The sequence below is a fragment of the Bubalus bubalis genome, chromosome 22, assembly GCF_019923935.1.
Source record: "Bubalus bubalis isolate 160015118507 breed Murrah chromosome 22, NDDB_SH_1, whole genome shotgun sequence".
Lineage (NCBI taxonomy): Eukaryota > Metazoa > Chordata > Mammalia > Artiodactyla > Bovidae > Bubalus > Bubalus bubalis.
The window spans coordinates 36,950,995-36,976,710 of record NC_059178.1 but is presented as its reverse complement, the minus strand read 5'-3'; the positions used below and the strand labels follow the sequence as shown (position 1 = coordinate 36,976,710).

General features: G+C 41.5%; 1 protein-coding gene across 2 annotated transcripts in view; it reads right to left on the bottom strand.

The window, feature by feature from the left end:
• The window catches only part of RNF138 (ring finger protein 138), a 39,032-nt gene extending 20,051 nt beyond the window's left edge, over positions 1-18,981 (bottom strand). The window contains exons 1-2 of one of the 2 annotated variants that reach the window (XM_006054838.4): positions 18,720-18,981; positions 17,997-18,180 (exon numbers count right to left, since the gene is read on the bottom strand). In XM_006054838.4, coding sequence (XP_006054900.3) covers positions 17,997-18,180; positions 18,720-18,873 — 338 coding nt within the window. In that variant the 5' untranslated portion in view covers positions 18,874-18,981. Of the gene's footprint in view, positions 1-17,996; positions 18,181-18,487; positions 18,634-18,719 lie in introns of those variants that run through there. The other variant, XM_006054839.4, reaches the window with a different exon arrangement.
• Positions 18,982-25,716: the final 6,735 nt, after the last annotated feature.

The following is a 25,716-nucleotide window of genomic DNA, read 5'->3' as shown; positions in this document are numbered from 1 at the left end:
GATATAAAATTAATACACAGAAATACCACACATTCCTATACACTAACAATGAAAAAATAGAGATATTAAGAAAACAATCCCATTTACCATTGCAATGAAAAGAATAAAATATTTATGAATAAATCTACCTAAAGAAACAAAAGACCTCTATATCAGATCAGATGAGATCAGATCAGAGATCAGTCGCTCAGTCGTGTCCGACTCTTTGCGACCCCATGAATCGCAGCACGCCAGGCCTCCCTGTCCATCACCAACTCCCAGAGTTCACTGAGACTCACGTCCATCGAGTCAGTGATGCCATCCAGCCATCTCATCCTCTGTCGTCCCCTCCTCCTTTTGCCTCCAATCCCTCCCAGCATCAGAGACTTTTCCAATGAGTCAACTCTTAGCATGAGGTGGCCCAAGTACTGGAGTTTCAGCTTCAGCATCATTCCTTCCAAAGAAATCCCAGGGCTGATCTCCTTCAGAATGGACTGGTTGGATCTCCTTGCAGTCCAAGGGACTCTCAACAGTCTTCTCCAACACCCAGTTCAAAAGCATCAATTCTTTGGCTCTCAGCCTTCTGCACAGTCCAACTCTCACATCCATACATGACCACAGGAAAAACCATAGCCTTGACTAGACGGACCTTTGTTGGCAAAGTAATGTCTCTGCTTTTGAATATGCTATCTAGGGTGGACATAACTTTCCTTCCAAGGAGTAAGCGTCTTTTAATTTCATGGCTGCAGTCACCATCTTCAGTGATTTTGGAGCCCAGAAAAATAAAATCTGACACTGTTTCCACTGTTTCCCCATCTATTTCCCATGAACTGATGGGACCAGATGCCATGATCTTCGTTTTCTGTATGTTGAGCTTTAAGCCAATTTTTTCACTTTCACTTTCATCAAGAGGCTTTTGAGTTCCTCTTCACTTTCTGCCACAAGGGTGGTGTCATCTGCATATCCGAGGTTATTGATATTTCTCCCAGCAATCTTGATTCCAGCTTGTGTTTCTTCCAGCCCAGCGTTTCTCATTTTGTACTCTGCATATAAGTTAAATAAACAGGGTGACAATATACAGCCTTGACCAACTCCTTTTCCTATTTGGAACCAGTCTGTTGTTCCATGTCCAGTTCTAACTGTTGCTTCCTGACCTGCATACAAATTTCTCAAGAGGCAGATCAGGTGGTCTGGTATTCCCATCTCTTTCAGAATTTTCCACAGTTTATTGTGATCCACACAGTCAAAGGCTTTGGCATAGTCAATAAAGCAGAAGTAGATGTTTTTCTGGAACTCTCTTGCTTTTTTCCATGATCCAGCGGATGTTGGCAATTTGATCTCTGGTTCCTCTGCCTTTTCTAAAACCAGCTTGAACATCAGGAAGTTCACGATTCACGTATTGCTGAAGCCTAGCTTGGAGAATTTGAGCATTACTTTACTAGCGTGTGAGATGAAGGCAATTGTGCGGTAGTTTGAGCATTCTTTGGCATTGCCTTTCTTTGGGATTGGAATGAAAAGTGACCTTTTCCAGTCCTGTGGCCACTGCTGAGTTTTCCAAATTTGCTGGCATATTGAGTGCAGCACTTTCACAGCATCATCTTTCAGGATTTGAAATAGCTCCACTGGAATTCCATCACCTCCACTAGCTTTGTTTGTATTGATGCTTTCTAAGGCCCACTTGACTTCACATTCCAGGACGTCTGGCTCTAGGTGAGTGATCACACCAACGTGATTATCTGGGTCATGAAGATCTTTTTTGTACAGTTCTTCTGTGTATTCTTGCCACCTCTTCTTAATATCTTCTGCTTCTGTTGGGTCCATACCATTTCTGTCCTTTATCAAGCCCATCTTTGCATGAAATGTTCCTTTGGTATCTCTGATTTTCTTGAAGAAATCCCTAGTCTTTCCCATTCTGTTGTTTTCCTCTATTTCTTTGCATTGATCGCTGAAGAAGGCTTTCTTATCTCTTCTTGCTATTCTTTGGAACTCTGCATTCAGATGTTTATATCTTTCCTTTTCTCCTTTGCTTTTCTCTTCTCTTCTTTTCACAGCTATTTGTAAGGCCTCCCCAGACAGCCATTTTGCTTTTTTGCATTTCTTTTCCATGGGGATGGTCTTGATGCCTGTCTCCTGTACAATGTCACGAACCTCATTCCATAGTTCATCAGGCACTCTATCAGATCTAGGCCCTTAAATCTATTTCTCACTTCCACTGTATAATCATAAGGGATTTGATTTAGGTCATACCTGAATGGTCTAGTGGTTTTCCCTACTTTCTTCAATTTAAGTCTGAATTTGGCAATAAGGAGTTCATGGTCTGAGCCACAGTCAGCTCCTGGTCTTGTTTTTGCTGACTGTATAGAGCTTCTCCGAGATCTTTGGCTGCAAAGAATACAATCAATCTGATTTCGGTGTTGACCATCTGGTGATGTCCATGTGTAGAGTCTTCTCTTGTGTTGTTGGAAGAGGGTGTTTGTTATGACCAGTGCATTTTCTTGGCAAAACTCTATTAGTCTTTACCCTGCTTCATTCCGTATTCCAAGGCCAAATTTGCCTGTTACTCCAGGTGTTTCTTGACTTCCTACTTTTGCATTCCAGTCCCCAATAATGAAAAGGACATCTTTTTTGGGTGTTAGTTCTAAAAGGTCTTGTAGGTCTTCATAGAACCGTTCAACTTCAGCTTCTTCAGCATTACTGGTTGGGGCATAGACTTGGATTACTGTGATATTGAATGGTTTGCCTTGGAAACAAACAGAGATCATTCTGTCGTTTTTGATATTGCATCCAAGTACTGCATTTCGGACTCTTTTGTTGACCATGATGGCCACTCCATTTCTTCTGAGGGATTCCTGCCCCCAGTAGTAGATATAATGGTCATCTGAGTTAAATTCACCCATTCCAGTCCATTTTAGTTTGCTGACTCCTAGAATGTCGACATTCACTCTTGCCATCTCTTGTTTGACCACTTCCAATTTGCCTTGATTCATGGACCTGACATTCCAGGTTCCTATGCAATATTGCTCTTTACAGCATCAGACCTTGCTTCTATCACCAGTCACATCCACAGCTGGGTATTGTTTTTGCTTTGGCTCCATCCCTTCATTCTTTCTGGAGTTATTTCTCCACTGATCTCCAGTAGCATATTGGGCACCTACTGACCTGGGGAGTTCCTCTTTCAGTATCCTATCATTTTGCCTTTTCATACTGTTCATGGGGTTCTCAAGGCAAGAATACTGAAGTGGTTTGCCACTCCTGACCTAATTAATCTTAAGAGCTTTTGCACGGCAAAGGAAACTGTTAGCAAGGTGAAAACGCAGCATTCCAAATGGGAGAAAATAATAGCAAATTAAACACCCAACAAAGAATTAATCTCTAAAGTATACAAGCAGCTCATGCAGCTCAACACCAGAAAAAAGAACTCCATCAAAAAAGTGGGCCAAAGAACTAAAGACATTTCTCCAAAGAAGACATACAGATGGCTAATAAATACATGAAAAGATGCTCAACATCAATCATTATTAGAGAAATGCAAATGAAAACCACAATGGGGTATCATCTCACAACAGTCAGAACGGCCGCCATCAAAGGTATCATCTCACAACAGTCAGAACGTCCGCCATCAAAAGTCTACGAACAATAAATGCTGGAGAGAAGGCAACCCTCTTACACTGTTGTTGGGAACGCAAACTGGTATAGCCACTATGGAGAACAGTGTGGAGATTCCTTAGAAAACTGGAAATAGAACTTCCATACAACCCAGCAATCCCACTGCTGGGCATACACACTGAGGAAACCAGAACTGAAAGACAAATGTACCCCAATGTTCATTAAGCACTTATAAACAGTTCATTGAGCTGTTTACAACAGCTAAGACATGGAAGCAACCTAGATATCCATGGGCAGATGAATGGCTAAGGGGGTACATATACACAATGGAATATTACTCAGCTATAAAAAGGAATGCATTTGAATCAGTTTTAATAAAGTGGAAACTGGATCCTATTGTACAGAGTGAAGTAAGTCAGAAAGCAAAATACCAATACAGCATATTAATGCATATATATGGAATTTAGAAAGATGGTAACAACGATCCTATATGCAAGGCAGCAAAAGAGACACAGATATAAAGAACAGACTTTTGGACTTTGGGATAGGCAAGGGTGGAATGATTTGAGAGAATATCACTGAAACATGCATATTACCATATGTAAAAGAGATGACCAGGGCAAGTTCAATGCATGATGCAGGGTACTCAAAGCCGGTGCTCTGGGGCAACCTAGAGGAATGCTGTGGAGAGGAAGTGGGAGGGGGATTCCGGATGGGGGGGGTCAAATGTGCACCGGTGGCTGATTCATGTCAATATGTGGCAAAAACCACAATACTGTAAGGCAATTATCCTCAGTCATGTCTGACTCTTTGTGACACCATGGACTGCAGCACGCCAGGCCTCCCTGTCCATCACCATCACCCAGAGCTTGCTCAAACTCATGTCCATCAAGTCGGTGATGCCATCCAACCATCTCATTCTCCGTCATCCCCTTCTCCTCCTGCCTTCAATTTTTCCCAGTACCAGGGTCTTTTCCAATGAGTCAGTTCTTTGCATGAAGTGGCCAAAGTATTAGAGTTTCAGCTTCAACATCAGTCCTTCCAATCAATATTCAGGACTGACTTCCTTTAGGATGGACTACTTTGATCTCCTTGCAGTCCAAGGGACTCTCAAGAGTCTTCTCCAACACCACAGTTCGAAAGCATCAATTCTTTGGTGCTCGGCTTTCTTTATAGTTCAGTTGTCACATCCATACATGCTGCTACTGCTGCTAAGTCACGTCAGTCGTGTCCGACTCTGTGCAACCCCATAGACGGCAGCCCACCAGGCTCCCCCGTCCCTGGGATTCTCCAGGCAAGAACACTGGAGTGGGTTGCCATTTCCTTCTCCAATGCATAAAAGTGAAAGTGAAGTTGCTCAGTGGTGTCCGATTCTTAGCAACCCCATGGACTGCAGACCACCAGGGTCCATCCACACATGGCTACTGGAAAAACCATAGATTTGACTATACAGACCTTTGTCAGCTAAGTAATGTCTGATTTTTAATATGCTGTGTAGGTTGGTCATAGCTTTTCTTCCAAGGAGCACACATCTTATCATTTCATGGCTGCAGTCACCATCTGCAGTGATTCTGGAGACCAAAAAAATAAAGTCTATCACTGTTTCCATTGTTTCCCCATCTATTTCGCATGAACTGATGGGACTGGATGTCATGATATTAGTTTTTTGTATGTTGAGCTTTAAGCCAACTCTTTTACTCTCCTCCTTCGTTTTCATCAAGAGGCTTTTTAGTTCCGCTTCACTTTCTGCCATAAGGGTGGTGTCATCTGCATATCTGAGGTTATTGATATTTCTCCCAGCAATTTTGATTCCAGCTTGTGCTTCATCCAGCTCGGCATCTCGCATGATGTACTCTGGATATAAGTTAAATAAGCAGGGTAACAATACACAGCCTTGATGTACCCCTGTCCCAATTTGGAATCAGTCTGATGTTCCACGTCTGGTTCTAACTGTTGCTTCTTGACCTGCATATAGATTTCTAAGGAGGCAGGTCAGGTGGTCTGGTATTCCCATCTCTTTCAATTTTCCACAGTTTGTTGTGATCCACACAATCAAAAGCTTTGGCATAGTCAATAAAGGAGATGTTTTTCTGGAACTCGCTTGCTTATTTTATGATCCAACGGATACTGGCAATTTGACCTCTGGTTCCTCTGCCTTTTCTAAATCCAGCTTGAACATCTGACAGTTCATGGTTCACATACTGTTGAAGCCTGGCTTGGAGAATTTTGAGCATTACTCTGCTAGCGTGTGAGATGAGTACAATTGTGTGTTAGTTTGAACATTCTTTGGCATTGCCTTTCTTTGGGATTGGAATAAAAACTGACCTTTTCCAGTCCTGTGGCCACTGCTGAGTTTTCCAAATTTGCTGGCATATTAAGTGCAGCACTTTCACAGCATCATCTTTTAGGATTTCAAATAGCTCAACTGGAATTCCTTCACCTCCACTAGCTTTGTTCATAGTGATGCTCCTAAGGCCCACTTGACTTCCTAAGGCCCAGTGAAAACTGGTTCCATTTAAAAGGATGAAAAATTGGAGGTCTGTCAATTCTTCCCAACAATTGTCAGCTCTCATCTACAGTTATGTTGGTGGCTGCAAAAAAGTTCATGATTATTTCTTTTTTCCAACTGAAATGACCTTCTTTCTTATCATGCTATCTGAATTGTACTGTCTGATATTAATATTTCTATACCAGCATTCTTTGGGATAACACACAAATACACTCAGAGAAGTTAGCACTTTTACTCTCTGAAAGACTCAGTTCTGGTAAAATTACACATGCATTCCTAGAAATGACTGCACTATGCAAAGTCATCCAGTAAAAATCAAAGAGTTTATGGGAAAAATGGGACTGGGGCAAAACTCAAATGTGAACATCCGAAAGAATACTCTATGTAAAGTTTTAATTTAGCCTGAAAAAAGTACACACTACTCATTACAATAACCATGAAAGAGTATTTTAGCTTTATTTATGTTTTATATTCCCTAAGGGAAATGCTGTAATCAAATATGAATACAATTTTTATGTACACTATGCTACCATCTGTGTAAAAAAAGGGAAGGGAAAGAATATATGTTCAGATTTGCTTATGTATATGTAAAACTTCTGAAAAGATACCAAAGAAATAGTGATATATACTGGGGAACTTTGGGGCAGAGGTGGATACAACAAGTGACAATAGGAATAAGATTTGGGGAAGTTCTCTTCTTGCCTAGTGGTTAGGATTTCAAGCCTTCATTTCTGTGGCCTGGGTTCAGTTCCTGGTCAAGAAACTGAGATCCTGCAAACTGTGTGGCTTGGCCAAAAATAAAAAACCCTAAGTCAAATCTTAGTAACTATGCACAGCTATCCTTTAAATAGACATTAAAACTACTTCTTAAAGACTGGTAGAAATATATCTTAGAAAGCAAAACTGATTTATTTACAAAGGTGCAAAAACAGTTTAATGAATGAAAGATAGACTTTTTAATAAATGATGCTAGAGCAACTGGAAATCCACAGACCAAAAAAATAAACTCCACTCAAATTGCCCCTTTATATAAAGTTAACTCAAAACAGATCACAGACTGTAGTAAAGTGGGTTATGGCCATCCAAAGATATAGTCACTTCCTAATTCCCAGGAGAAGATAGTATCACCTTATATTATAAGAGTTCTGATTACTGTTAAGGCTTGGGGATGAAGATATTAGCTGGGATTATCCAAGTGGGTCCCAAATGCTACAAGTCTTTGTAAAAGAGGCAGAAGGAGATCTGACACAAACACACAGAAGAAAAGCCATACTGAGATGGAGGCCAAGACTGGAGTGATGTGGCCCCCAGCTTCTCAAGGCCCTGCCAACACCTTGACTTTGGCCAACTGAAATTGATTTCAAATTTCTATCCTACAGAACTGTGAAAAAATTCATTTCTGTTTTAAAGTCACCAAGTTTGTAGTAATTTGTCATAGCAGTCCTAGGAGACCAATTCACAGAGTAAAATGTAAAACATAAACCTTTCAGAAAAAGGTAGAAAATATTTAGAATACAGAGCTAGACAGAGTTCTTAGACTTAAAGTTGAAAACACATTTCACAAGAGGAAAAATTGATAAAGTGGACATTATAGAAATCCTAAATGTTTGCTGTGCAAAGACTGTTAAAAAGACAAAAAGAGAATCCAAAGACTGGGGGAAAAAAAATTGTAAATCATGTATCTAACAAAGGAATAGTATCTAGAATACATAAAGAAGTCGCAAAGCTCAAAAGGAAAAAGCAAATAATCTAATTAAAAAACACAGGCAAAAGAAACTGAACAGACATGATGCTAATTTTACCTGAGAAGATACAGATACTAAACAAGCACATGAAAAGATGTTTAACATCATTAGCCATTAGTAAAATGCGAATTAAAGTCATCAGATATCACTGCACACATTGAAATGGCTTAAATTTTTAAAAATTGACAACATGAAATGCTGATGAGGATACAAAGAAACTGGATCACTCATACATTGCTGGTGGAAATGTTAAATGGTACAGATACCGTAGGAAATAATCTTAAAAGATTTTCTTAAAAGATAAAACACGCAACCACCATATGATCCACTAATTGTGTTCTTGGGCATTTATCCTAGAGGAATGAAAGTTTATGTTCACACAAAAATCTGTACATGATTATTTATAGCAGCTCTATTTGAAATACTCAAAAACTGACTATTCCAGATTGTCTTCAGTGGATCAATGTTTAATCAAAATGCAGTACATCCATACCATGTATGCATGCATATTCGCCAATAAGAGGAAATAATGGTAACACACAAAAACCTGAATCTCTAGAGAACTGTGCTGAGGGAAAAAAGAAATCCCAAAAAGTTATAAATTGTTTGATTCCATTTATATAACATTACATACCATTCTCTCTTTGGTAACAGCTCTATTGAAATATGAGGATGAGATGGCTGGATATGGCATCACCAATGCAATGGACATGAACTTGGGCAAACTTGGGGAGATGGTGAAGGATAGGGAAGCCTGGTGTGCTGCAGTCCATGGGGTCACAAAGAGTCAGACACAACCGGGCGACTGAACAACAGCAACTATTGAGATAAAACTCACATACCATACACCATTCACCCATTTAAAGCATACATTTCAGTGAGTTTTTATTTTTTTATTGTATTTTACAGAGTTGCACAATATTTAAGATTCTTGAAATGACAAAATTATGGAAACAGAGAGCATGAGAACATTAGTGCTTGCCAAGGGTGAAGGAGGGACAGAGTGGAATCAAGAGGAAAGTGGGTGTGACTATACAGGAAATACAGGAAAAATCTTTGTGGTGATGGAAATGTTTTTTATCTTTATCAATGAGATATCCTGGTTTTATTTACAAGACATTATGATTAAGGGAAACTGGGTCAGGGTACACAATTTGTATATTATTTCTTACAACTACATGTGAATCTATAATAATCTCAAAATAAATAACTTATCCATATATTATAATGAATATTCACCTAATAATATGTTTTAAGTACTTACTACATAACAGACACTAGGGATACATCAGGGAACAAAAGCGATGAAAATCCCTAATTTGATGGGACTTACAACATAGGTACTGGCACCAAGTTTGTGTGTGTGTATATACTATATCTCAAAACAGTTAACAGGTCATATGATACTGTGCTAAAAATTAGCAAAAGTTACTAATGAAAGTGAAAAATCCCAAAGAATCAAATTAGAAGAATTCAAATATACTAAGGAGATTTTACAAAAAATAGAAAAGGAATACCCTCTAAGAAATACTAAGGTCAACTAAATAAGATAGGCAAATTAATAATGATTCAAAACCATATATCTGGGAGAATGGCATTAAAACATGTATAATATCATATAAGAAATGAATCGCCAGTCCAGGTTTGATGCAGGATACAGGAAGCTTAGGGCTGGTGCACTGGGATGACCCAGAGGAATGGTATGGGGAGGGAGGTAGGAGGGGGATTCAGGATGGGGAACACGTGTATACCTGTGGTGGATGCATGTTGATGTATGGCAAAACCAATACAATACTGTAAACTAAAACTAAAAATAAATAAAATAAAATTTCTAAAAGTTAAAAAAAAACACAAAAAACCCATATATCTTAGTAGATTCCAAGTAAGTCTGAAAATGGACAATTTTCTTTAGAAGATTCAACAAACAAAAAAATGGACAGCATTATAACTTGGATAAAAGGAATCAAGTATCTCAAATCTGAATGTATAATAAGATACAGTAATCTACCAAAACAAACAAAAGGCAGGAAAATAATGTAAAATAAGTAATAAATTACAATGGATTATTGCTGAATCAGTCATAGAAATGACCACAAATGTACATAAAGCACACTCTGAACAATAAAATTATAAATTAGGATATAAATATTTAATATGGAAAAATGCATATAGCTTGCTAGCAACTAAAAAAATAAATTTTAAAGTGACTTCTAGATACCATTATGAACTGTATTAAACTGACAAAATACTGGTTTACAAAAAAAGCTGGCAAAATACAGATATATTTTAATAGTATTAATGGCATTGTGTAAGCCCAGTTTTGTAGAAAGCAACAAGACATCTATACAAACAGCAGAAACTATTTTTTGAGCATTTAACATGTGCTAGGCAGGGTCCCAGAAACTTTATCTTAACATATATCATCTTAAGTTCTTAATAATAAATAAACGTTTAAAAGTTCCTTTATTTTACAGATAAGGAAACGAAGACTTTTTTAAAAGTAAGTAAACAGGGCTTCCCTGGTGGTTCAATGACTAAGACTGAGCTCCCAAGGCAGAGGCCCGGTTCAAGCCCTGGTCAGGGAACTAGATCCCACTTGCCACAACTAACAGTTTGCATGTCACAACAAAAAGATCCCACGTGTCGCAATGAAGACCCAGCGCAGCCAAACAAATAAATATCTTTATAAATAAACCTGTAAGAGACTAAGGCAAGGTGTTTCTTCATTGAAAAACAAGGCCCTGAATTTTCCCTCACCCCAAAATACTCTATATACAAACACAGTCCTCCACAAATTAACACCTACATATCACTTAAACCTCAGCAACAATTTCACTTCCTCAAGAAAGGTCTTTGACTACTGAACCATCCACTCACCAACCCACCTAGATCTGCTCCCCTTCTTATACTTGCTCTTTCAACCTACAGGTTTGTAACTACACATTTATCTGAGTGTTTATTTGAACTAAAATGTGTCTCATCAATGCCAATTCTGAGGGCAGGGATCATACCTAACTGTACACCGCTGTATGAGCAGCACTGTAACTCAGAGCTGGGCACTTAGTTGTTGCTCAGTCACTAAGTCACGTCTGACTCTTTGTGACCCCATGGACTGCAGCACGCCAGGTTCCTTTGTCCTCCACTATCTCCCAGAGTTTGCTCAAATTCATGTCCATTGAATCAGTGATACTACGTAACTCTGATCCTCTGCCACCCACTTCTCCTTTTGCCTTCAATCTAGTAGGCACTGAATGCTAATCTACCTTAACCTAATCCAAAAATTTACTTAACCCAAAATACAATCCACAGTCCTCAAATCAAAACCATGAGCACCTTTCATGTACAAAATACTTCAATATAGCTATAATCATTCTTGTGTGACACAGCTGACAAATTCCCTTGTATTTACCCTCTGACCCAGCAATTCCACTTGTGAGAATTATCTTACAGGAAAAACTCTCACATGTGAAATGGTATTCATACAAGTTTAATCACTGTGGCACTATCTGTAACAGCAAAAAAATTGGAAACAACCTACGTGTCCATCAGGTAAGAGATTAGCTAAATAAATAATGATACATCAAAAACGGAATACTAGAACACTCAGTATGTTCCATTGGGGTCAGGAATTTCTGTCTGGTTTGTTGAACCCCTAGAGCCCTAGAATACACAATAGTACTGTCAGCGCATCATGGACACTCAGTGTTGGCTGAATGAATTAATGAAAACTCTACAACCAGAAAAAAAAGAGAAAGAAAGAAGACCCTTTATGTACTGATACAGAATAACCTCCGATACACCAAAACATGAAAACAGCAATGTACAAAAGAGTGCATATAGTATGCACTCTGGAAGAATATATAAGGTAACAGTGACTGTGGGAGACAATCATATTATTTCCTTTTGTACCTTTAAAATTGTGAATTACAATATTCTCCATTCACAATAATACCTTTGGTATTAAACATATGGACCAACACACTAGAAATAAGATTCCTTCTTGTTTACAAAAATAATCTAGCTTTTCATGTTAGATGCTATAGGTACTAAATTAAAAATATTTTTATATTTTGATGGGTTTCGAAAACTATAAAATACACATACAAGATTATTACTATCATTCACAAACATTACCTCATTTGGTCCGTGCAATAACACTGAGAAACAGGCTGCTTTTACCCCTGTTTTATGGAGAGGAAAACAGGCTAAAAGGAGATAAATCACTTGACCAAGTGATACAGCTAGTAAGCTGTGGGCTCCAAACACAAATCCATTCATATAATTATTCAGTATGTAAAAGCAGACCTGGGTTGCTGCCTTTTAAGAGCTTACAGTCTAACTGGAGAAAATGGCATCCATCAAATCAACTGACTCCAAAAATATTATGATTATCAACTGTGATAAGTGGTACACAAAGGAAATTATTCAGGTCTTTTATCTCCATTCTACTGTTTCTGCCTTTGTACCATCATGCACATTTCTTTAGATACAAAACTGCTTATTCCTCATCTCCCTTTCACTAGACCATCTGAATTTGCTAGACAAAGTTTATTTCAAAACAAACTAGAATGAGATGGAAAAAAGGTACAAGTCAAGATTACTAGAACTATGTTGATATATCAAAGGAGCCTGCATCTTTAGGATAGTGAAACAATTTAAAAGGTTATCTTTAAATTTCTCCTAACTTTAAGCAAATGCCAGATGAATTTTCCTTATCCATTCTCCAAACAACAGGTTGATCAGACACTGGGAGAGAAAAGCAACTTTCCCATCCATCAAGCTCCTGCTTCACTATTAATTTTAAATTGTGTATCTTTTCTCTTCCTAGTGTATAATAAAAATCATTTCCCAAAATAACTTAAAACTTTCAAAAATCAGATATATCAAGGTAGTCTTCAAGACTAAATCAAATCAATCTTCTGTTATATAATTAAATAGCATAGTTTTTTAATGATACCACTTTATAAATATTTTTAAAAAACATTTAGATAAAGTCTTAAAAACTTTAAGAAAAAGATGGCCTAGAGTAGCATTTATTAAATCAGTAAGAAACCATATGAGCCTGGCTTTCAGAATTATAATTAGTATACAGAAAAGAAGAAATTTAAAAATATGTATTTAGAGCATGAATGCCCAAACAGGATACCTATAAAGTTGCTCAAATTATAAGAAACATTAAGTGAAAATTCAGGGACTGGATAATCCAAAGCAGGTCAACAAAGAATCATAAACACACACACAAAAATCATACAAATCTGTGCTTAATGAGAAGTTGAAGCTGATCTATATCAGCTCATTTTAAAAGATGCTTCCTGGGACTTCCCTGGTCATCCAGTGGTTAAGACTCTATGCTCCCAATTTAAGGGAGCACAGGTTGGATTCTTGGCCAGGGAACTAAGGTCCTGCATGCAGCCTGGTGCCACAAAAATAAATAAATAAAAGATGCTTCCTTACATATATGCCCCAAAGCAAATGGATTAGACTTCCATTTTTAAGAGTCTGGCAAGGCATTAACTTGTCATATGTAATTTTCACTGTTATAGAGTTTAGATCTAACAGCATACAAAGTCATTTCCTTAACCATTCAAAATAGACAAAGGTTTGGTTCACTACTGTACCACACAGGGAGCTTAGCTTGGTGCTCTGTGGTGACCTAGATGGGTGGGATAGGTGTGTGTGGAGACTATGGGGGGGGGTGTGGTGGGGGGCGGGGGTGGGCGGGCAGGTTCCAAGAGGGAGAGGAAATGTGTACATACAGTTGCTTTCCCTTTGTTGTACAGCAAAAATCAGCACAACATTGGAAGGCCACTATACCCCAGTAAAAAAACAAAAAACACCTGAATTCCTACACTAAAAAAAAAAAAAAAATCACTCAGTAAAAGCCAAAGTTCTTACAATGTTCTGTAAGGCCCTGCTCATAGTAATTAACACTTTCTAACAAACGTATGACTTATTTGTCATGTTGTCTATTGCCTACCTCCCCAACTAGAATGTAAGTTCAGCAAAGATAAAAATTTTGTTTTGTTTCTGCCTGGTACACAGTAAGTATTAAATAAAGATTTTTTGAATGAATGGAAAAAAAAAGGGAGGTTTGGTTCAAAGAGCCTTTGAAGATTACAAAGGATAAAACCAAGAGATAAATACTTTACCATTATGCCAGTCTGTACCTTCTGAAACATACCTGCTCAACTTTAATATTGTTAATTCATCTTTGCGTGTTTTTCAAAACATCTGACCACTCTAAGGCATCTGACACTCCTGACTACTTTTTCTTTAAAATTCTTCTTGGTTGCTTGTCACACTCTATCCTCATTTTTCTTCCTATTCTGTCTAATTCTTCTCAGGCTGCACTTTTCTCAACTCCACATTTAAACATGTGTTCTCCAGCACTTTGTTTCATCTCAATCTCTGCTATCTTTCAATTTATATACATCCCCCAGTGACTTCATCCATAGTCATAGCTTTAGTTCCATGCATTCCAGATCTTTGTACATACACTTAACTACTGGACAATCATCAAATCTTACACAATCTCCTTAAAATGTCAGGAACCTTTTCTCTCCAGTCCCTCTTCTGTTACCTTGGTTCAAGTTCTAATCATTTCTCTGACAGAGCAATGATGATCTCTTCACTAATTCCACCAGTACCAAGCTAGACCAGGCTAGTAACTATAAGTATTCTAAAATTTAAATGTGACCATACTGTTCCTCTGACAAAATTATTCAGTAGATCTTTATGGCTTTCAGCAAGAAATTCAAATTGGCTTACACTGTAAATTCCTGCCAACATCTCTAAGCTCCATCTCACTACTCTCATCTCTGGCTCCAACCAAACTTTATAACCTGGAAACAGTCATCCCTGGTAACCCCTCCCAGTGCTGTACACCTAATCAGGGTATTCCCCAACAAACCTTGAATACCAATCCTGACCTAAACTATTATTTCATGCAGGAACTCTCTCCTTACTCATAGGTTAATTTAGATACCTGCTTTCAAAGCTCACATAAAATTTCCTCAATTCCATACCAATCATATTCAGATACAGATCTTCTCCATTAAACTGTGAACGTTCTCCAGAGAAACAGCACTTTGTATTCTCTGTACCTGACACCCAGAAGGCATCCAACAACAGCTGTTTGAAGGAATGTTACTCTTGCGTTAGTCACTCGGTCATGTCTGACTCTTTTGAGACCCCATGGACTGTAGCTTGCCAGGCTCCTCTGTTCATGAATTCTCCAAGCAAGAATACTGGAGTGGATAGCCATTCCCTTCTCCAGGGGATCTTCCCAACCCAAGGATAGAACCCCAGTCTCCTGCATTGCAGGCGGATTCTTTACCATCTGAGCCACCAGGGGATGAATGAGGATTAAATGGGAATCTATTTTTTTGGTAAAGTTATTTCAGAGATAATGAATCTGCTCCTTTTACCAGAATGAGCAAATCCTTCAGTGCCACTGAAATGGCATAGGGGCCCAAAGCTCTCATCACCTCATTTCTCACTGCTGCTGCTGCGAAGTCATTTCAGTCGTGTCTGACTCTGTGTGACCCCATAGACGGCAGCCTACCAGGCTCCCCCGTCCCTGGGATTCTCCAGGCATGAATACTGGAGTGGATTGCCATTTCCTTCTCCAATGCATGAAAGTGAAAAGTCAAAGTGAAGTCGCTCAGTTGTGTCCGACTCTTAGTGACCTCATGGACTGCAGCCTACCAGGCTCCTCCATCCATGGGATTTTCCAAGCAAGAGTATTGGAGTGGGGTGCCATTGCCTTCTCTGCATCTCTCACTACTCATGAACAAAAAATTCCTTTTGTAGCTAAATATAAATTTGTTTGAGGCCCAGGTTTGTTCTCTGTGAAAGGGGAAGAGCAAATGACATTCTAAACTAGGTTTTTACAATATAATTTTATTTCCCCACTAAACTCCTTCTAATAATACCCTGTTCTACCATTATCACCCTTTCCAAAGAAAATGTTTTCTCCTTCCACCTTAATTTATTGTTTAGTCAGAACCTTAGGGCAACTGTGTATGTGTCTGATGGAGGACAATGTGGGTAAAGGAGAGGATGGAGGATAAGTAGAACGTGTCCATTTCTCTTACCAAAATCTAGTTCCTATTTTATTTCCACATCCCAGCCCAAAGAAGATGATTTGAGAAAAACCCTCAACAAATCATCTCCACACTCATTTCCACAGCCTTGAGGTCAAGCCAAACTACAGTCTGATTTAACAAAATGTCTCACAGGGAAGTGAACCAGAGCAAACTGCATGGAATTTTGAGGGGAATGGAGAAGGCAATGGCACCCCACTCCAGTACTCTTGCCTGGGAAATCCCATGGATGCAGGAGCCTGGTGGGCTACAGTCCATGGAGTCGCTAAGAGTCGCACAGGACTGAGTGACTTCACTTTCACTTTTCACTTTCATGCATTGGAGAAGGAAATGGCAACCCACTCCAGTGTTCTTACCTGGAGAATCCCAGGGACGGGGGAGCCTGGTGGGCTGCCGTCTATGGGGTCGCACAGAGTGGGACACGACTGAAGCGACAGCAGCAGCAGCAGCAGAGATTACCATGAGCTCCATGAGGTCAATGACCCAATGGGTACTAGAAATGATTCTGTCCAAAAAAGACCTACTCCCTTACTTTGCCCTCCTTCCCTCCCTTTCTTCTATCCACTGCCAGCCCAAGCGCAGACAAGCAACCAAGTTAAAATAAACCCTTGTAGATTAAAAGCCAAAAGGCATACACTGTGCCCTAAACATTTCAAGATATTCTTTTAACTACCTGCATTTGTTGCACCAAATAATAAAGGAATAAAGACTGTCATTTATGTCCTATAAGCGGAAAAACTGTAACTGGTGTAACTTCTATCAAGAAAAGTCACATATTCTTGGGCTCATACAAGCACTACAGAAGAGTAAGGAAGACAACAGATTTGGAATCAGAGTGAGAAGAGTGGGTATCAAGAAACAGCTGTAAGGAAATTTGAGACTAACCCCAAATTCAACAACCCATTCTTCACAAAATTATAGAACCCAGCGGAAAGAGAAATCCATTTAGAAAATGGTTCGATTCCTTTCAGCAATTTGCAAGCACACAGAACTTTCAAGTCTGGGTGTATTTTTTTTTCAAAACGAGATTTCCAAGCCTCACCTGCCAGAAATTCTTTTGTAAGTTTGGAATGGAGCCTGGGAATTGGTGTGTTTATTTAAAATGTTCCCCCAGAGACCCCGATCGGCAGTCAGGTTTGTCAGAAGTGCTATATACCTTTACAAGAAGGGCTCCTTCTAATTCTTACGGACATCCTAGTAGCCTCTATTAATTATCGAAGTACTTCCTTTAAATATGCTAAATCGAACAGCACCAAGCCACCTCAACCAACCAACCCCTCGCTGTGCTCCATCACCCTCCCTACAACCGTACTTCTTTTCAGTTCATTCCTCACAAGGGCGGTCTTTCTCATTTCCATCGTTGTAGCAATCAAGTAATAAGCAGAATGGTAAAACAAAGGGAAACTATCATTTCAATACCCGGAAATCCTGTCAGTTCTAACATATGAGGGAAGCCAGTCCATTCTAGAGCATTCCAACCTGCACTGAATTTTGAACCGATTAAAACACTCTCAAGGGTGGTCTGTGAAGCGGGACTGAAAGGTTAAGTTAGATAAGAGCTCTAAATCTGGAAACGATGGGCGGCCAAGGTCCTGAAAGGAAAAGGGAGACCTGAGAGCCGGGGTGGGGGGTGGGGTCGCGGAGCGCGGCGATCGGGCACCGGTTTTGACACTCGACACCCCAGCCTTCACTCGGGTTGCTAGGAAACAAAAAAGGCTCCACGTTCTCTGCAGTTCCTCCCCGGCCCTCAGCAGAGGGCAGGGGCCTCGAGGAGAGAGGACGCCATGGGGACTGGCCTGGGCACTGCCCCGGGGGCGCGACGACGGGGGAGCCCCGGGGCCAGACGGCTCGGGCTCAGGGGGCTGGGCGCAGTGAGCGGAGGCAGGGCGGCCCGGCCTCCGCCTGACCGGGAATGGGCCCTCGGCGCCGAGCTGCGGAGAGGGGAGGCCGCGGCGGGCTCGGCTCCCACCAGGCCGCGTCCCAAGGCCCAGGGCGGGGTGCGGGGCCTAAACCACCAGCCGGCTCCGCGCGGGGGAGGGGGCGTCTACTCACACGTGCTGACAGGCCGCAGTCCGCACGGGGGTTTTGAGCACCTCCTGACAGACGGGGCAGTAGAAATCATCTTCGGTGTAGGACGTGGCCGCGGAGAGCTCCTCGGCCATGCTGGGGGACGAAGGATGAAGGCGATGGCGGCGGCAGCGGCCAAGGTGGCGGTGGCGGCCAGGGGCCTGACTCCCTGCGCGAACCCGAAGGGGGAGGGGAATCGCTTCAGGAAGCTGCTCGCGCCAGGAAGCAGGCGGGGCCCCGGGGGGCGGGGCCCAGGAGGGGCGGGGCCGAGCGCGGGACGCTGCTGCCGCACGCGCCGGGCTAGGCTCGTGCCCTGGGGCGCTGCTCCCACAGGAGGCTGCTCCTGCTCCTAGCAGGAGGCGGCGGCCGAGAGCCCGACGATTGGCTTCACTGTCTTTCCGCTCGAGCCAGGAGCCTCCCTTCTCACCTGGGAAGGGCGTTCCTAGCCCTTCCCCCGCCCAGGGCCACACCCTTACCTGGCTCTGCAGGGCTCCGCGGCCCCGCCTTCAGCCCTCTGCGGCGCTTCTAGCCTCCCTTTCCCCGGGCTTTTAGGCTCCTTTCTCCACTCGCTCCCCGAAACCCCCTTCCCACCCGCGCGGCCGTCGGTCTCCGGGCGGCAACCTACCCAGTACCTCGGCTCCCCGCCCCACACCGCCCTGTACCCGCCTCACGCCCCGCCCCCCGCACTCAGCTAGCGTAGACTCTCACTCAAGAGCCCCAGAGCCCCGAGGCTAGTGAACCCGCTTCCTGGGCGAGTGTTCGTAGAGAAGCCCGGCGCAGTAGTCGGGTTTCTTGTCCAGCCGTTGCCGCCTTCGCAGCCGAGGCCGGGAGGGGAGAGGCGGGCGGAATACGTGGTGCACATCGGCCCGAAACGGGGCCGGGCCCGAGGCTCATGGTGCACTGGGATCCCGCCGCCCTCTCCAGCTGCTCTCCCGGGTCATCGCTCTGCCCGAGCGAGCTGCGAGCCTGGGGTGTAGGAGAGGCGGGAACGCGGCCTCCACAGCAACCGGCGCTTGTAGCCCGCAGCAGCTTGTGACATCACCAGCTGGGTGATCACCTTTACCCCAGCCTCCCTCCAGCAAGGATCCCATCTCTTGAAACTCCTATCAAATATATTGGTGTTTTCAGGAATATTTCCATTAAAAAAAGAATAGCCTTGCCTAATAGTGTTAAAGATTTAGTCCTTGTCAGAATGTTTTGATCTTGCCAAGATGTGTTCTGTAATAATCCGTTATGGGATTTTAATCCTTTGGAGAAAAAAAATTATAGATAAGCCTCCTTGAGAGGCTTTAGACTTCATCTTTAGACCTTAACACAGTGAGTTACAGTCACAAATACAGTTTTCCACCAACACCATTGTTTTGTTGTTTGATAGGTTCGAAGAAAAATGAGGTAGAAGCATGGATCTAGGCATTTTACTGTAATCAACTAAATTTTTTCTTAATGAGCCATTAATTCCCAGATATATCCACAAAATTGATAAGTGAATAAGATGAGGTCACAATTACATGAACAGAGCTAAAGAAATATAGAACATCATAAAGCATCCTCAATTCACTTGAGGAAAGAAAAAGTTTCATTACCATGCTTTGTTAAAGCTTTCCACTATGGACTAAATGAATCATAACTAGGAGCCATTGAAAGGCTTAGTTAATTCAATTCTGTCATTTATTGTCTACATTGTTCTTGGCACTGTGATAAATGTCATGCCGGTGTCATCAACTTTTTAAAAATATTTATTTGTCCTGGGCCTTAGTTGTGGCACTTGAGGTTTTGGATGTTGGGCATGTTGTTCAGTCGTCCAGTTGTGCCCAACTCTTCACAGCACTGTGGACCGCAGAGAGCAAGCCAGGCCTCCCTGTGCCTCACCATCTCCCAGAATTTGCCCAAGTTCATGTCCATTGCATCAATGACACCATCCAGACATATCCTCTGACACCCTTGTCTCCTGCCTTCAGTCTTTCCCAGCATCAGGGTCTTTTCCAATGAGTCAGGTGTTTGTGTCAGATGACCAAAGTATTGGAGCTTCAGTTTCAGCATGAGTCCTTCCAATGAACATTCAGGGTTGACTGGTTTGATCTCCTTGCTGTCCAAGAAACTCTCAAGAGTCTTCTCTAGCACCACAGTTTAAAACCATCAATTCTCAGCACTCTGCCTTCTTTACAGACCAGCTCTCACAACTGTAAATGACTACTGGAAGACCATAGCCATGACTATATGGACCTTTGTCAGCATGGTTATCAAGAGGTTCTTTAGTTCTTCTTCACTTTCTGCATTAGAGTGGTATCATCTGGGCATGGGGGATCTTTAGTTGCAGCATGTGGGATCTAGTTCCCTGAGGCTTCCCAGATGGTGTTAGTGGTAAAGAACTTGCCTCCCAGTGCAGGAGACGTAAGAGACATGCATTGGATCCCTGGGTCAGGAAGATCCCCTAGAGGAAGGCATGGCAACCCACTGATCAGGGATCAAACTTCACCTCCTTGCAATGAGTCCAGGTGGTCCAGTCTTAGCCACTGGACCACTGGGGAAGTTATAAGTATCATGAACTTTGCTCTCAATTCATTTATACTTTTGGTTGTCTATCAAAATGATAGAACAAAAAAAATGATATTTGCCAAAGTATCAATCTTAAATTTTTCATTAACAGTGACTATGATGCAGAAGATGAATGATCAGATTTGTACAGACTTGAAATGGTCTTAATGTACATCTTTAAACAACAATTCCTAGAATAATATTGAATTATGTGTCCAGTAAGCAGCGAATTCCCTCCACCACCAATCTACAGTGTTTGGCATTATTTTCTTCCTTTCATCCATAGTGAAAACAGTAAAAGTGGAAGCAGACAGGCTAATTTTAGCTTCAGATTTCTTCGGAGGAGGAAAAGCACCTGATGGGAGAGATACCTAATAGCAATAGTCCCCAAGTGCTTTTTAAATTCTCTCATAAAATGGTTCTTGGGTTCCAAATTTCACATTTTTGATACTATATTCCCAATCATATTTTACTTATTTTGATCACTTTAGGAAGTAAAATGCTTTTTCTACTTAGTAGAATGTTTCCCTTTACTCATTGCGAATTGTTAATTAGAACATTAATTTTGTGACTTTTATTTCATTCTTTCTCAGTAATGGCAGCCTTCCTCAATGCACTAATCCAAACACATTTGTATTGCTTTTCATATACTCTTTGACTCAGGTAAGTCATTTGGCTTACATGTATGTGTGTAGTTGGCCATATGTGGAAATCCATCAAGAGTGTGGGTATAAGAAGACTGTAGTCATCTTTTGAGAGTTAAACTTAGAAAAATAAACCATAAATGCCAAAATACATAACCTTCTGTCTTGGCAGCTTTTTATATGAAAAGCTACTTGATATTTTTATGGCAATGTCACAGATTTACTCAAGATCCATTCAGCTGTGTAAATAAAATGTCCTCAGGTTTGGGGAACAGTAGGGGGAAAACTCTAAATGTTAGACCAATTTATAAACTTAGTCTGTTTAAATAATTTAAACATTTCCTCTAAGTTTAGGTTAAAACACTCAGTCTCTTAATAGCCCCTCTCTCTCAGTCGGCTATCCTCAAAATGACATGTGGGAGGATAAAAAGAAAGACAAAGGGTAGTTGACATGAACTTGAGACACTACTCTGGAATCTTGGTCCTAAGATCTACAAAGTCTCCTTAAATTCTCACTGGACTTTTCTACAGAGAGGATCATTTTGACTGTTCTCTGAGATGCAAGTCTTGGGCATTCTGTTGCTGGTAACATGCTGGTGAGGGCTACTCTGGCCTGTCCTAGCTGGGTCATGGCCCGGCCCTGTGCCCTGGTTGATTTCATCTCACCAATACTGTAGAACCTTCTAGATCTCTGCCACTGTCATCTTCTGGTTTCTTGATCCTCAATGCAGCAGATCCCTCATGTTCTCAAGACAACTATACTCCACTGCATCTGCAGGGTCCCTCCCCTCTGTCTCTGGGAGGAAGACTCATTGGATGTCATTGGATTTGCCTGAAGTGCTGACCCATAGGTTGGTTCTATGAAAGCCTATGAGGCAATGTGCTTTCAGCTCCCCAGCCCTCAGCTCTCCTCTCAACCTATCTAACACATCTTTCTTCTCTCTTTTCGAACTATAAGTCTGTCAGTGAAAATCAATCAATCTAAGAAAGAAATGGAAATTTTTATTCAAGCTAAATTTGAGAATTATAACCTGGGAACAGCTTCTCAGAAAGCCCTGAGATATACAATTGACTATTACTCAGCCATAAACAAGGAACGAAAATTGGGTCATTTGTAGAGATGTGGATGGACCTAGAGTCTGTCACACAGAGTGAAGTAAGTCAGAAAAAGAAAAGCAAATTTTGTATATTAATTCATGTATGTGGAATCTAGAAAAATGATAATGATGAACATCGTTCCAGGGCAGGAATCGAGATACAGACACAGAGAACCAACGTGTGGACATGGCAGGGGAGGTAGGGGGAGGGCAGGATGAATTGGGAGATTAGATTGGATTTAAATGCACTACCATGGGCTTCCCAGGTGGCTCAGTGGTAAAGAATCCACCAGCCAATGCAGTAGACACAGGTTGGATCCCTAGGTCCAGAAGATCCCCTGGAAGAGGAAATGGAAACCCACTCCAGTATTCTTGCCAAGAAAATTCCATGGACAGAGGAGCCTTCTGGGTTACAGTCTATAGGATTGCAAAGAGTCAGACGTGACTGAGCAACTGAGGGCACACACGGATACACTGTGCCGTGCTGTGCTGAGTCACTCAGTCAATGCTGACTCTTTGCAACCCCATGGACTGCAGCCCGCCAGGTTCCTCTGTCCATAGGGATTCTCCAAGCAACAATATTAGAGTGGGTTGTCATGCCCTCCTTCAAGGGAATCTTCTCAACTCAGGGATCAAACCCAGGTCTCCTGCAAAGCAGGCAGATTCTTTACTGTCTGAGCCATCAGGGAAACCCAGCGAGTACACTACCAGGTGTAGAATAGATAGCTAGCGGGAACTTGCCATATCACACAGGGAGCTCAGCTCCGTGCTCTGTGATCACCTACGGGGGTGGAATGGAGAGGCCGGAGGTGGGAGAGGGAGGAGATATACATATGCATATAGCTAATTCACTTTGTTGTACAGCAGAAACTAGTGTGACATTGTAAAGCAATTATACCTCAATAAACAAATTAGTAAATAAAATAAAGAAAGCTCTGAGAACTGTTCCACCTGTTAGAAATTAAGGCACAGTTATATGAGTTTTCTGAGACAGAGGGCAGTACATCAAAGGATGTGATATTAACATTTTACATAACCCAGATCTAAGCATCCTCGTGGTGGGTCATGTGAGCCCTTACAAGATCAAGGAGGAATGTTATCTTTTAAGGAGTTGTCTTGATGATGCTAAGAGAATGTTGCTTTTATGGTTGAACAGGTGTTTCCTGCTAATGGGGGAACTTTTGTTGATGCATGATGCAAATACACAATGCACAGTGGGAGGAGAGAGGAGGCCAAAGGGCAAAGAAAACTTTTTTATGTTTAAATTTTTGTCTCGCCAAAAAATATGAATTATATTTCACAATCCCCTGGACTGGAAAGAAAGGACCTTTCCCCTGCCATTTATGGCTGATGGGCTGACTGGGGTGCTCCCATATGTAAAGCTCTTCAGTCAAGTCTACTAGGCCAGGTAATTAACATACTGAAGGGGGAAACAAATACATTTAGAAAATTAATTTCTCTCTTGATAAAGCCTAGCTTTGTCTTATTACAAAATCTTCAAAGCTTGTTTTGTGGTAAAAGTAATTGCCTTGGAAAAGGTGAGTGGGGAAGCTGGAAGACGGAATAGGAGGGAGGCTCACTTTTCGCTGTCTGCCCTTTAGTATCTATTTAAGTTGGTATCATGTGGAGTCATGATGTTCAGCTGATTAGCACCAATGCAGCTCTGCAAGTCTTTTCCAGCCTGGCCCATTCTGACTGGTCACTAGTCTGTCCTGAAGGGCCATTTGATTCCAGTTGTTAAATATTTTCAATATTACTCCTGACAATGTACGTAAATAACCTATTCACTGAAGGCGTATAATATTTTTAAGCTTTTTTTTTTTAAGTGAAGTTCTTTTCATTCCTGTTGAATTAATACTAATCAGCAGTGGCCACACGACTGGAAAAGGTTAGTTTTCATTCCAATCCCAAAGAAAGGCAATGCCAAAGAATGCTCAAACTACCACACAATTGCACTCGTCTCACACTCTAGCAAAGTAATGCTCAAAATTCTCCAAGCCAGGCTTCAGCAATACGTGAACTGTGAACTTCCAGATGTTCAAGCTGGATTTAGAAAACACAGGGGAACCAGAGATCAAATTGCCAACACCTACTAGATCATCGCAAAAGCATGAGTTTCAGAAAAACCTCTACTTCTGCTTTATTCACTACACCAAAGCCTTTGACTGTGGATCACAACAAACTGTGGAAAATTCTTCAAGAGACAGAAATACCACCTTACCTGCCCCCTGAGAAATCTGTATGCAGCTCAAGAAGCAACAGTTAGAACTGGACATGGAACAGACTGGTTCCAAATTGGGAAAGGAGTACATCAAGGCTGTAAATTGTCACCCTGCTTATTTAGCGTATATGCAAAGTACATCACTCGAAATGCCAGACTGGATGAAGCACAAGCTGGAAGCAATTTTCCGGAAGAAATATGAATAACCTCAGATATGCAGATGACACCACCTTTATGGCAGAAGGCAAAGAAGAACTAAAAGGCCTCTTGATGAAAGTGGAAGAGGAGAGTTAAAAAGTTGGCTTAAAACTCAACATTCAGAAAATGAAGATCATGGTATCCGGTCCTATCACTTCATGGCAAATAGATGGGGAAACAATGGAAACAGTGAGACACTATTTTTTTTTGGCTCCAAAATCCCTGCAGGTGGTGACTGCAGCCATGAAATTAAAAGATGCTTGCTCCTTGGAAGAAAAGCTATGAGCAACCTAGACAGTATATTAAAAAGAAGAGACGTTACTTTGCCGACAAAGGTCAGTTTATTCAAAGCTATGGTTTTTCCAGTAGTCATGTATGGATGTGAGAGTTGGACTGTGAAGAAGGCTGAATGCCAAAGAATTGATGCTTTTGAACTGTGGTGTTGGAAAAGACTCTTGAGAGTCCCTTGGACTGAAAGAAGATCTAACCAGTTAAACCTAAAGGAAATCAGTCCTGAGTATTCATTGGAAGAACTGATGCTGAAGCTGAAATTCCAATACTTTGGCCACCTGATGCAAAGAACTGACTCATTGGGTAAGACTGTGATACTGCGAAAGACTGAAGGCAGGAGGAGAAGGGGCCGTCAGAGGATGAGATGGTTGGATGGCATCACCAACTCAATGGACACGAGTCTGAGCAAGCTTTAGGAGTTGGTGATGGACAGGGAAGCCTGGAATGCTGCAGTCCATGGGATCACAAAGAGTCGGACACAACTGAGTGACTGCACTGAATTAATACTTATTACTTCTTTTTCCCACTTCACCACAACATTTGTGCACACATGTGCACTCATGCACATGCACGCGCGTGCGCGCGCGCGCGCACACACACACACAGAGAAGGATGCCTCAGGCTGGGGTATGAGAGTCAGAAGTACTGGCAGCAGCAGTCCTGGAAGGTGCCCCCTAGCATAGGTCCTCCGAATTTCCCTGTTTAGTCTACCACAGTTT